At 46.4% G+C, this 13,883-nt stretch overlaps 2 protein-coding genes across 2 annotated transcripts; both read left to right on the forward strand.

Moving 5' to 3' along the window:
• Positions 1-457: 457 nt before the first annotated feature.
• Lelp1 (late cornified envelope like proline rich 1) lies at positions 458-745 on the forward strand. The gene has a single exon (XM_075979205.1). The coding sequence runs from the start codon at positions 458-460 to the stop codon at positions 743-745; it is 288 nt and encodes a 95-aa protein (XP_075835320.1).
• Positions 746-11,353: 10,608 nt separating this feature from the next.
• On the forward strand, positions 11,354-11,695 carry Prr9 (proline rich 9). The gene has a single exon (XM_075979096.1). It carries the CDS (start codon positions 11,354-11,356, stop codon positions 11,693-11,695), a length of 342 nt encoding a protein of 113 aa, XP_075835211.1.
• Positions 11,696-13,883: the final 2,188 nt, after the last annotated feature.

The following is a 13,883-nucleotide window of genomic DNA, read 5'->3' on the forward strand; positions in this document are numbered from 1 at the left end:
AAAGCAGTTTTCAAGACTGGATGGCCTAGGAGTCAACTCACAAATGTGCCTGCCATTCCAAGCCTATTCACTCGCCTGCTTCTCGAGGGTAACGACATGGCCACCTGGGGCCACCAAGGCTTCCAGCAATGCAATCCACAATATAGACTCTGAAATAATAACTTACATGAATTATGCCAAACACAAGGGGTTACAAAAAATACCAACACTGAAATTCCAGGTTGTTGTGACATTCCAGGACCCTGAGAGCACCTGCTTGGAGTCTAGGATGGAAGCAGGGAGAGAGGAAATCAGAGTGAGGGCAGACACATAAACACACCCCGAGTCCACAGGCAAGAACGGCTCACGTAGATGTTCTAGAGACCGAACACATGAAAACAGCATGGGCCAGCAGGAAGAAGCCCTCACTGACACTCTGTCTCTCATTTCTTCTCAGGCCTACATATCCAAGAACAAAATGTCGAGTGATGATAAGAACAAGTCCAGTGACCCCACGAATGAGCCCAAGTACTGTGACCCCAGATGTGAACAAAAGTGTGAGGCCAAATGCCAGCCCAGCTGTCTAAGGAAGCTGCTGCAGCGCTACTCTGACAAGTGTTCACTGAAGTGCCCACCACCACCGAAGTGCCCCCCCTGTCCCCCGTGTCCACCATGCCCCCTGCAATGTTCACCACCATGCCCCACCATAGTGTGTATTGAAACCTGCCCTCCCAGGTGCCCCTGCTCATGCCCACCCCCAAAGTGAGGCACCATGGGCAACACTAACCCCAGCGTCACCGGCCTCCATTACCACCTACAGCCTTGTGGGGCTAGAAGCAAAACCATGAACTGACAAGTAAACACGTTCCTCTGCTGCACAAGACTTCCGTCTCGGAGGACTCGCTTTGTTCTCTGGTGGTGGTCACACAGCACTGTACCAAGAAGCAATCCTTGGCCGTGAGAGCTCCAGGGGCCTCTGCCTGTCGCTTAGAGCTGCCAAGCCCCGCTGGAGCAAAGTCTGAGTGACTCTTAAGTGTGGTTGTGCCTGGTAAAGTATGTAATCCCAGGAAACAGGAGACGTGAAGAGTGTGTGTGTGTGTGTGTGTGTGTGTGTGTGTGTGTGTGTGTGAGAGAGAGAGAGAGACAGAGACAGAGACAGAGACAGAGTGAGAGACAGAGAAAGAGAGAAAGATTGGTCAGAGATCTAGAAACATTCAAAAACCGACATCCCAGCAACCTGCCTTTAGTCCTGCTGCATAACTCTCAGGCAAAGGGCTCCAAGAGCCTGCCTGGGTTTAAACTCTATCTCAACCCCCTAATGGCACTGTGACTTTCCATCTGCCACTTAACTTACTCATGCCTCAGTTTCCTCCACTGTGCCATAGGGAGGGCAGTCCTATTTCAGTCAGGGGTTGGGTGTCCTGGAGCACAGCAGATGGTGGGTGAAGAGGCAGCAAGTACAAGGTCCACCTGGCTCCCCTGCTGCACAGTCCGCTCCGTGTAGACTCTAATTCTGCTGAGCACAGCACTCAAGTTCCCAAGTGCCCCCGTAGACTTAGAAATAGGTGTTTTTACTGTTTTTATTGAGCTACATAATTTTCTCTGCTCCTCTCTTTTTCTCTCTCCTCCCCTTCTATCTTCTCCCATGATTCCCACACTCCCAATTTACTTAAGAGATCTTGTCTTTTTCTACTTTACATGTAGATTAGATCCATGTATGTCTCTCTTAGGGTCCTCTTTGTTGTCTAGGTTCTCTGGGATTGTGAATTGTAGGCTGGTTTTTTGGCTTAATGTCCAAAAGCCACTTATGAATAAGTACATATTTGTCTGAGTCTGGGTTACCTCACTCAATATGATGTTTTCTAGATCCATCCATTTGCCCACAAATTTCAAGATGTCATTGTCTTTTTTTTTTTTTTTTGCTGTGTAGTACTCCATTGTGTAAATGTACCACGTTTTCCTTATCCATTCTTCAGTTGAGGGGCATTTACATTGTTTCCAGTTTCTGGCTATGACAAACAAAGCTGCTATGAACATAGTTGAGCACATGTCCTTGTGGCACGATTGAGCATCCTTTGGATATGTACCCAAAAGTAGTATTGCTAGGTCTTGAGGGAGGTTGTTTACTAATTCTCTAAGAAATCACCACACTAACATCCAAAGGGGCTGTACCAGCTTGCATTCCCACCAGCAATGCAGGAGTGCTCCCTTTACCCCACAACCTCTCCAGCATAAGTTGTCATCAGTGTTTTTGATCTTGGCCATTCTTACACCTGAGTTGTTTTGATTTGCATTTCTCTGATGACTAAGGATGTTGATCACTTCCTTAAGTGTCTTTCAGCCATTTTAGATTCCTCTGTTGAGAGTTCTCTGTTTAGGTCTATACTTCATTTTTTATTGGATTATTTATTCTTTTGATGACCAATTCTGATTTCTTTGTAGAAATAGACATTATTAAAATAAGAATGGCTTGTATGTTGTATCATTTACCTCACTTGGATATTAAAATTCAATAATATGTCCCTACTTCAAGAATCCCAATGAAGAACACTTGGGACCTTTGTTTTTGCAAATTTATGTGAATCTATAAGATTTCAAAATTAAAACTTAAGTACAAAAAGCAGGTATGCATGTGGGAGAGCAGCAGTCAGGGAAGGTGCGCACATCTGGTATTTACTGAAGATTTTACAAGCAGTTAGCGAGCCCAGAACAAACTAAACGAACAAGAAGGGCTGGACAGGCTGGTGTTGCTGAGATGGGGACTGCAGTGGGATACAGTAGGCTTAGAGAACCATAACAACCAAGAGCCTCGGCGCCCATGTGCGTGGACTCGGCCTTCAGCCTTCCTCCCCTGCAGGTGTCCCATTCTCTCACCTGAAGTGCACAGATCTAGTTCGGGAATGGTCAGACAGGAGGGTGCTCCTCTTATCTCCAGGCAAAGGTCAGGAGCTTACTCCTGCAGCCAGGCAGCTGGCAGCCTTGTCACACAGGTCAAATCACCTATGCATTAGAGTAGCCCACAATGTTTCGATGGAAACCTGGTTTGGAATTCTCTGCAGTAGCAGGAAGCCATCATGAAATGCCTCTTCATGGACCCAGAGCATGCCAATACCTCCCCGTCCTTCCACGGTGTTGAGAAGATGATTCAGAACAGTCAAAGGCAAATACAGATACTCAAAAAAAATCCTGAAAAAGGGCACCGGGGACACTTCTGATTGAATTATAGACACACTTAGAAGACAACGCTAGACACGGACTTCGGGGCACTGGTCTCCCAGGTTCCAGATGTGACAACTAGTAGTTACTCTCTCTGACATGAAGCCTAAGTCTCAGGGCCTCCTGGGAAGGCCTGTCCCCAAAGTTTCTATGCTCCACACCTTTGAAGAAAGGTGTCTGCTGAATCTCAGAAACTTCTGGCAACCCTTGTTAGGTTACAGGGACAACTGTATTAACAGGACGAAAACATCTCACCTCAGAGGCAATCAAAACAACGGGAAGGGGAAGATGAATGAGATGACCTGCACCGAAATCTTCACTAAAATAATAAATCCCTGGGGCCTAGTGTTAAGAATGTGTCATTAGCCTAGTCCTATAGTGGGACGCCTTGCCCAGCCTTGATGCAAAGGGAAGGGCTTGGTCCTGCCTCAGCTTGATATGCCAAACTTTGTTGACTCCCATGGGAGCCTTACCCCTTCTGAATGGAGACAGAGGAGGGGTGGAAGGGGGAAGGGAGAAGAGAGGTGAGAGGAGGGAACAGGAGGAGAAGAAGGAGGGGAAACTGTGGTTGGTATAAAAAATAAATAGAATGTGTCTTTATTGGTCATCCTCTTAGAAAACAATTCCGCAAACATGGCAATCTATGTCAAAAGCATGAAATGCCTCAACAGTCCCTGTGGATTCAATTTGGAGAAACCAAAGAAAAGTAACTGTGGCAGTAGGGTAGAAGCTAAGGAAATAATACAATTACCACAGTGTAACTTAGGGGAAAAAACTGTAAATATCTAAGGAGATTTGATTAAATTTACACTTGTTACTTGATGGAGCACTGCTCAGCCCCTGAATCCATATGGAAGAAGGGTAGAGCTACAGATCAGGCGCAGAATACTTCAGCATGCCCAAAACCCTGCATCTGCTGGCCAACATGAAAAATATTAAGAGGGAATAGTAAGGCCTCAGCTTCCATAAAGTGAGCAGTTTCAACTCAAAGCAGCTATGAATAACAATAGAAAAATGAGTTGTCCTCGCTGTTTCAGTATAGTGAGGACATAAATAATATAACTTTATTGCTTTCTGAATTTTCACTAACATGCATTTATTTGTTGTGTAATAAAAATAATAATCTGCTCTTCAAGGGCTGCCAGAGTGTCTGATAGGCCTTGGAAGGGAGCACCCACATTAGAGAGGGAAGGTTCACCTTGAGAACACAGCCTTCCAAGAGGCACCACTGGAGAACAGGCCGGGAGCTGTAGCCTCAGTTTCTAGAAGCGCACATGCAGTCTAGGAGGAAGGCCAGATCTGAGAACGAGAGAACGTCCACTGCCAGCTTAGTCCGTGCATCTTCCATGTAAATGAAACTGAAGATAGACATCTTAATGGTTACCTTTCCAACCCAGAGCTAGATCAAAGGCAGCTCTGGGGAAGAAGACCAGAATGTGATGAGGAGGCCGGAGCTCCCCGGAGTGCTGCAATTACTCCCAGCTCCCATGGAGGCCACTGAGACTCGGCCTTAAATGGTAGAGAGCTGTACAAATAGGCAACACGGGAACAGTGAGGTCACCGTCTGCAGTGCCAGAGAGATGACCTACAGACGATGAGGTGGGCAGGGCCAAGCACCCTTCCTTCCTGGCAAAACAGTCCTTGGGTCCATTCAGAGAGTCCCAAAGCAGATGCCACCACAGAGCCCTAGCATAGTCCAGGCCAGCTAGGATGCCCATGGCTCTCCAGGAAAGGCGCAGGCTGCCTGTCGCCTGATATACAAGCTAGGGCAATGGAGGCAGAGAGGAGGAGAGGATGAAAAATACCTACTAAGACCATGCTGCTAGGGGTCTTCACCTCTGTTCCATCCCCAGCTGGGCTGGTGGGAGACCCAGAGGAGGCTTTCACATCACTATCTGAGCTGGAAGTGGCATTTCCAGGTGAGGAACCACTTGACCCAAACTCCTGAGCATTAGCTGGGTTGTCAGGCGATTTCTAACCCCAGTTTAGGGCCCGATGAGGCAGGACCCAGACTCGAAGTGGAAAAGATGGGAGACCAACAGCGAAGCTAAGCAGTCTAAGGACATCCTTCCTCCCCGTGTCTGTCAGTGGCTCTTGTCCTGGGGCTCCTGCCCCCTAGAAGGGGAAGGCACACACATTTGAACATTTTCTCACATTTGTTACAAACCACAGGTTGCTATACACACTGATGTCTTCTTGAAACTCCTGAAGTCTCTCCAGTAGAACAGTCTGACTTTCCAGGTCCATTTCCAGGGGTAAACTTACCACCTGACCTTGAGCAAGGCCCTCAAGATGACTTACCCCTCACTTCCATCATCTGAAGGTCACAGCTGATAGGTAGTCAGTGCTGCCTGTAAAAACCACGCGCTCAGGCTAAAACAAGGAAGTGGAGTCGGGTGTTCTCATTTGTCCCTCCAGCCTGAAGGGCCTGCGAGCCCCGCCTTTCGCCTGTCTGATTCAGACTCCTATGTGGGTGACATGAAGAGAAGGCAAGAAAAAAGCTCTCTCCACAAGGAATTCACAAGCTCAGTAAACTCCAGAGGCACCTGCCAGGCAGCCAACAGGACGAGCCACATTCTACCCTTCTCATTGCTATCAGACCCATCGCCTTGTAATATGCGGGTGAGCGAATCAAAGGAGTCTGGGGACTTTTATGATCTCCACAAAGGAGATTGTTATTTGATGGGAATGAAGGAAAAACAATCTTCTACATTACCTGGGTCTCTCTGTCTAATTACATCCTGGCTCCCGATAATAACAGGCCCGCGAGTCTAGATTCTCAGATACCCTTCCGATCGGATCAGCACGAGTCTAACTAAGTAAGAGGACTGGACATAGGGAAATTAGTCACCTTAAGATTTGGGGTGGGACAATCTCCCCAAAGATATCCAAGCCTCGTTGCTAACTAACTGGGCCACTGAGGTGGTTTTTTTTTTTTAACTCGGTCTCCCCAAATCACCAAGAAAATGACAGGTCATCTAAGGTCACTCAGCCATCTTCCCAGTCCGTGTTACATGCAGAGAACAGAAAACTGAGTCTTCTAAGCAAGGAGAAGGGGCCCACATGCATGTCACCGAACACTTAGAAAGACACAGAATACCCAGGTTCACATTTACAGTATCACAGAAGGGGAAAGCTGGAACAGACCCAAGAGCCCACTTTCCTTGGTGTTTTGTTGTTGTTGCTGTTGGGTTTTTTATTTGTTTTGTTTGTTTGTTGAGACAGGGTTTCTCTGTAGCTTTGGAGCTTGTCCTGAAACTCACTTTGTAGACCAGGCTGGCTTCAAACTCACAGAGATCCACCTGCCTCTACCTACCAAGCACTGGGATTAAAGGGGTGTGCGACCACCACCCAGATAGAGCCCACTTTCCTAATGATTGTTGGAGATGAGAGAGGGTCAAGTGACCACTCGGGCCCTGTGAGGAGCAGAGACCATACCTAAGCCCTTATGAGGTGAATTGTCTACACATCACAGTGAATAGAAAAGCCAAAGGGCAAATGTTGTAGAGTCAGAGCAAAGAACATAGAACCAAGAACTGGAAAATCAAGAAAAGACCTGTGAAAAAAGCGAGTGTTGAGGCAACACCAATACAAGCCTTCATAGGTAGTATGAGGGTACCAAGTGTCACTGTACACTCTGAATTATTCTCACGGGGACTTGGGAAAGAGGATCTTTACTTTCTCATGAAAAGGGATTATTGAGTATCTAAGAGGTGCTACTAATCCAACACCACACACGTTCTAGGTGGTAGAATCAGTCCTGAACCCTGAGTTTAGTTGTTCCATGAATCTTGAAGCCGCCTCTACCTAAAGGAGGTCTGGATTGAGTGTGTTGATACAACAGATAAAGGGGTCTTCTAAACAAAGGACCTAGAAGGAGATTCCATTACTTCATCTGAATCCTTGCTCCTTCAAAGTCCCCAAGGGCTTGAGATGGTGAGAAGCATTAGCTTCTTAGCATTTCTGCCACAAGTTACTTTAGTAGAACAAAATGTCAAAATGCATTGCAGCTCTCAAAGTCAGACATCTATGGGGATGACTTAGTTACTTTTCTCCTGATGTGATAAAACATCATGACCAAAACCAACCTGGAAAGACTTTATTCCAGTTTACACTCCCAGTTAACAGTCCACCACTGTGGGAAGCCGAGACAGCAGCTCAAGTCGGACCTGGAAGCAGGAAGGATGCAGAGACCATGAAGAAACTGCTGCTTACTGACTGCTAATCATGGCTTGTTCAGCTTGCTTTTTTATACAACTTAGGACCACCTGCCGGGGAGTGGCACTGCCCTCTGTATAGGTGGGCCCACCCACCCACGTCAGTCAATAACAAAGAAACTACCTGACGTGCAATCCCGATAGGCCAATTGTATGGGGGCATTTTCTCAATTGATAATGCTCTTCCCAGAGGACGCTAGCTTATGTCAAGTTGACAAAAAAAATGGCAGGTGGTCTCAGTGAACTAAAATCAGAGTGACATCCAGGCTACCCTGCTTCGTGGAACCTCCTGGAGAGCATGGCTTTGGCGTTTCCAGCTTCCACAGCCGCTGCCATTTCTGCATGTTCTCCCATTGTCTTTGCCCGCAATGGCCCACATAGTCTTTCGCAGTAAATAACAATGCTTCTTCCTCCTCCACTCTTACAAGGATCCTCGAGTTTATATTACACCCTTCGTTTGGATATCCCAAATAATCTCTCTGTTCTAAGTAAACTAATCAAGCAATTGAGTTTCTGTCTCCCATCTTAATTCTCTTTTGCCACACAACCAAACACAGTTACAAATTCTACTGACTAAGTAGGACATCTTTGGCAAGTCATTATCTGTCCTCCTCGGGACTTGGCTTCTGTTTCAAGAATGGTCACGAATTAATGCAATGACAGGTGGGACGGTCTTATGGATAAGCTGAGCTCGGGGATCTATCCAGATTGGCTATCCACTACCATGACAATATGACCTTGCTTTGCTTCTGCATTTTTCTTCTTACAGCTGTTCAGTTTCCTGGAGCTTATCCAAAAATCACAGAAATGCATGGAGCATGAACAAGGTCATCTCATGCATCGCGTTTTAGGAAACTTGTGGAAATCTCCAGCAGATCCTCTCCCTTCATCTCTCATCTATGCCTAAGAGGGCTTTAGATCCTCTTTTCATCCCTCTGGCTCTCTGTGCTTTAGAAACCTTCTAACGAGGACTCTGTCCTCAAAGCTACATGAAAACGCCCCTCCTCTATCCTCTGCCTCCCGAGATCAGGCATAACAGCTGACCTCTGCGCATCTCCATCAGTGGGAGGCCCTAAAAGAGCAGGACTGTTCCTAGCAAAAAGAATGTTAATAAACTCAGCAGTCGCTAATACCTTACTTTCTACAATACAGTAGCATTTCTTTGCCTCTTAAACACCATTTCACAGAAAAGATTAAAGAGATAAAGAGGGGGAAGAAAAGAAACAGAAAGGGAATTTAAATTGAAGGGGAATAGAATGGGAGCAAGTAGAGCCTTCCCATTCTGCAGCTAATCCTTGCAGAGGCAAGAAGGCGGCACAGGATCCCCTGGAACTGGACCTATGGCACGGTTATAAACTGTCATCTGGATGCTTGGAACAGAACCTAGTCTCCTGCAAGAGCGGATGGTGCTCTAACCACTGACCCACATCTCCAGAGCCAGAGGATTATCATGTTGAAAGTTACTGAAATTTAGTCAGCATAGCAAATAAAATAAATTCAACACTTCAGGGACTCTAGAGCAGCGGTCCTCAACCTGTGGGTCACCATTCCTGGGGATTTAACAATACTTTCACACGGGCCACCCGAGACCATTGGAAAGCACAGATATTTACATCACAATTCATAACAGCATAAAATTACAATTATGAAGTAGTAACAATATTAATTTTATGGTTAGGGTCACACAATATGAAGAACTGCATTAGAGGGTCTCAGCATTAGGAAGATTAAGAACCACTGCTCTAGACTTCTATTATGAATACTATTTCCCCCTAAATATTAATATTTAATTGAATAAATTAGTCTTTTGTTTTCTATTAGAAGTCATCGCCTTATTTGGCTCTACAGTTCACAGTCTTCATGGAGCCTGTAGTAAGTTCAGGTAATCCTGAGAGCTCTTTCTCTCTCTCTGCTCCCCCTCCCTCCCTCTCTCTCTCTTCTCTCCCTCCCCTGCCACCCCCCCCCCCGTTTTCTCTCTCTGTTCCATCTCTGTTCTGCCTCTGCCTTGCCTTGTGCATTCTACTGGCTTCTCTTTAAAGCTGATTGCTACTTTCTTTATATCTTTAAGGATCCTATGTAGTCTGTCTTGTGTACTGTACATGAATTTTCAAAAGAATTATTTAAACAGAAGAGAAAGAAAAATTCTATGGTGGACCAAGGTTTGTGAGAAGATCTTTGTCTGTCCACCACTGTCTTGTACACCTGCCCCTTCATTCCCTCACTCATGCCTGCCCCATCAATAATCTTATCTTTCAGTTATATAATACATGTGATCTTGTCAGATGTCAGAACTTACAGCCCAGAATAAGGGAACAGAAACACTAAATGGCATATATATGCATATATATATACATATATAATATATACACATAAATATTATGGGAGTTTATAAAGAAGTGAATTTCTTTCTGGTTTGCAGGGAAGACCAGGAAAGACTCCTGAAACACGGCAGGTGTGAATGGAGCTTGAAGACTGAGGGATTTCAACAGCTTCGGTGCAGCATTCATCATGTAACAGGGACAAGACATAGAGGAAATGGGTACATTGCTTTGAACTTTGATTCCACCCCAAACTCAGTTTCCATTGGCCTCAATCTGACAAGTGTTTCAGGAGGTGAGGAGAAAGGTGTTCCAACCTGTTTCCTTGGTCACTCGGAAAAGCTCTACTTTTCAAAGGGCACCAGAACCCAAAGTTCAGAAACTGAGGGTGGCCTCTTCTCTTCTCCCCTCACCACATCACCTGACACAAGAACATGAAAACACTCTGATTTTCCTCAGGACTTTATGCAGGAAAAACTTTCATTTCTGCCCAGGACACTGTGGCGTCTCAACTTAGAGCCCTAAGTCTAAGCCATCTTCTTTGGGTCTGATTTCCATGCCTGCCTCCAGGCCAAGACCACTACCTTCACTGTCTAGAGCCAAGCCTTGAGCTAGTCCAGACAAAATAAATGGAGGCGTTTTCTGCATTTATTATAATGCAGGAACATCCAGTGGAAATGTCTGAAATAAACCATACCAGTCCTTAACTCAGACAGACCCCAGGCCTTAGGCGTAGATTCTTCCTACTGGCAAAGAGAGATGAGCAAGGTTGATCGTATCTCTCACTGCATCCTGAACCAGTGTGAGTAGACAGGGCACCTCGGCCCTGCTAACAGACAGATAACATTTTATGGACATTCCTTTCCTGCTGCCTGTAATGAAAGCTCTGAATGGAGCCCCTCCCTGCTGAGGTCTGCTGAGAACCCAGAGGCCAAAATGCAGGCTGATTAACAGGCATCACAAGCAGTGACTCAAACGGTTCGTGATTTCAGATGAAGCTTGTTATGGTGACTCCACAATTAGGACTTTAGCCCACGTGGCCCACCAGCTCTTCAGGAGGCCATACCAAGCATGGTATAAAAGTCCCCACCTTCCTAGATTCCACAATCCACATCCTTCGTTGAATCTCATTGAAGATCAGGTAAGCATGCTCTCTCTCCCTCTCTCTCTCCCTCTCCCTCCCTCCCCATCTCTCTCCCCCATGTTCTATCTCTTGGAGGCCACTGTTCTGTTCCTATCTTAGACTATACTTTCTACATTTATTTTAGACATCTTGCCTTTTATATGACCACTTTAACTATCTCATGTATTCTGTTTAATGTATTGTAGATGACTTTTTAGATTATTAGTTCAATTCTGTGGTCGGACCGGGGTTTTCAGCTTGTGTCTATCCAGACAAAAGCCCGGATAATATTTTCATCTTGGAAACAAGTGTCAGAAGGAGCTGGGCTAGGGATATAAAAGACATGGATAAAAGTCAGTCTGAGAGTTAATTATCTGCTCCTCAGTCCCTCTCTCAATCCTCAATCACCCACGCCTTTCTCAAGTTCCCAGCTTGGTGCTTTCGATGTAAAACAGCTTAAATCCTCTTTTTTTTTTTTCAGGCTCTTCAAATCACCCAAGATGTCTTTCAGTGACCAACAGTGCAAGCAACCATGTGTGCCACCTCCATGTCTTCAAAAGACCCAAGAAAAGTGCCAGGCACAAGCTGAGGAAGTGTGTGTTCAGGACCCCAGCCAAGACAAATGTTCACTCCAAGCTCAGGAGGTCTGTGATCCTCAGTGTCAGGAGATAAGCCAAGGAAACTGCCCACAGCAAGGCCAAGATCCATGCCTACCTCCAAGCCAAGATCAGTGCCTGCCTCAACATGTGGAGTCATGCCAGGAGCTAACCCAAACCAAATGTGTGGAGGAGTTCCCGCAGAAGGCCCAGGAGCAGGCTTCATCCCAGGGCAAGGGAAAGTAGCTGGTCAGACGCCACCTGGAGTCAAGAAGATGACCAGCAGAAGAAAACCCAAGCCCAGTTCCCGCTCTGGTGACCTTCTCCTGTGGGTATCTCCGTATAATACCCCTTCTTGTCTCCTGACTTCCTCAGTATTTCAGGACTCGGTCTGTACCTCTGAAGATAGCTCTCTGATTCTTATCAACCTCTGTGAATGAGTCCTCTTCTCTGCAGCCGGTGGATGATCTCTAGTCCAGGAGTGGTGGGGCTGTCCAAGGAGACCACCAAAGCCTAACACAGCTCTCTTGGGGCAAAAGTTCAACTAGCCCTTAGTACCCAATGACCAAGGATGTCTTTGTCCCTCTTTCAGAGTGCAAGGCTCTCTTTCAAACCTCAAAAGAACCTGTAATGGCTTCAGGCTGGCTATCAACACTACAGCAGGTATTAAGAAGAGGCCGGTGGTGTTACCAACTCAAAAACGGTGTAACTGTTTCTGCATCCTAACAAAAGAAAATGGTTAGACATTGTAATGTGGTCTGTGCTTTGTAAAATTGAAACAAAATATTTTGAAAGATTGAATTCAAACAGTCAATATGGAAACACAAGTGGGAATCTTGGGACCCCTGTCAGTCTTTGGGCTTCATGGATGGTCTGCTTTGAACCATTTGGCTTGAGGGGGCTTTGGACACCATGTATGGTCTTAAGTTTGTGTCTCTGTGAGAGGAGCTGGCTCATCCCCAGCTTCCTTGCCTTTTTCTCCTTGGTGAAAGTATATGTAATAAAGCTATTCTTAAAACTGACATGATGTGTGTCCTTTCCTCACCTCTGCCGTCTGTGGCAACGATAGTCTCCTTTCGGAAGGAGATCTGGGGGGGGGGAAATAAAAACATCTCACAAATACACAAGACAGCAGCAGCAGAGAGGAGAGGGAGAGAGAGAGAGAGAGAGAGAGAGAGAGAGAGAGAGAGAGAGAGATCCCCCCTTCGGAGCATGTAGACCAGCCCCCTCAGCCTCACCAGGCTGATCTACACACATACCTCACATATTAGACAACACACCAAAAAGCTGACATCTCCCCGCCCATGCTAAAAACCTCGGGCGGGGTCCTTTACACTATAGTCTGTTTGCTCTTTGGCCTGTTGCCAGAGGAAAGAACTAGAATGGAGGAAAGAAGGTTGTCTGGAAGAGGTACCCCATATAAACACACCAACAGCCACAGACATCAGAGAAAATAAAGGCACCTCTGAGACGAAAACAAACTTGAGGACCATTTAGATGGATTTCAGTAAATGTAACCTAGGTGACCTGGTTTCGTCCTGGTGCTCCTTCACCTAGGAACAGAACAGAGCTACAAACTTGTGTGAGAGGGCCAAGGAAACGCTGGGCTGGGGTGAAAGAGCCGAAGGCTGTTTCTTCATGAGCGCCCTCACCTGTGGGGAAGATATAGCAAGGCTTGGCCTCGGAACAGAACGGAAGCTCCTTACCCATCCCCCAACTCCTCCCCACTCAGTCTTGAGAGAAGGAGATGGGAGGCCATGTAGGGTCCACGCCCCAGCTGTTTTACTCAACTGAAGACTCTTGGCACATGGATCATACTGGTCTCTCAAACTTAGAGATTTTTTTCTAGAATAAGTCACAAATATGAGAAAATTTGAGGAAAGGTTTCGAGAGGCCATGTGGAATCATGCGGGTAGTCTAGGCCAAGTCCTGAGGCTTGTGTACAAGACCCTCACACAGATTCAGGGAGGTCAGCACCCTCTGTTAAGGAGCACTCTTGACCTTGCATAGGGCCCCACAATTCTAATCCAGGTGACTCTGACTCCTGAACACAGCCCTCAGTGGCCTGACAGACGTGTAAGCGGCACTCCAGGGAGATGGGGGGAACTGTCTTTTCATGGATATATCATCTGCATAAGCAGGACCCAGTCGTTCTCCAAATGCTGGGCACTCTCTCAGGGGCTGGGGAAATGGTGAACCGAGAGGTCAGTATCCCTGTGCAGAGCCAGCAGCTGGCTCTCCTGCCAGCCACTCTCACCAACAGCTTTTTCCCAAACTCCACTGGACCTCTCAAGTCCATGAATATCCCTAGAAGTCAGAATTGCCGCTCTCTTGCCCTAGTTGAATAGTTTTTTCTCACCCATTTTCCACACTGAGAACAATTCCATTGATCTCCAGGGTCTAGCTGGTTCCCAGATGAATCTTGCCTGACACT

The sequence above is a fragment of the Microtus pennsylvanicus genome, chromosome 7 (assembly GCF_037038515.1).
Source record: "Microtus pennsylvanicus isolate mMicPen1 chromosome 7, mMicPen1.hap1, whole genome shotgun sequence".
NCBI lineage: Eukaryota > Metazoa > Chordata > Mammalia > Rodentia > Cricetidae > Microtus > Microtus pennsylvanicus.

Bases quoted from the DNA above. Each gene is read 5' to 3' on its own strand.
- Lelp1 (XM_075979205.1), top strand. From the start codon at position 458: ATGTCGAGTGATGATAAGAACAAGTCCAGTGACCCCACGAATGAGCCC.
- Prr9 (XM_075979096.1), top strand. From the start codon at position 11,354: ATGTCTTTCAGTGACCAACAGTGCAAGCAACCATGTGTGCCACCTCCA.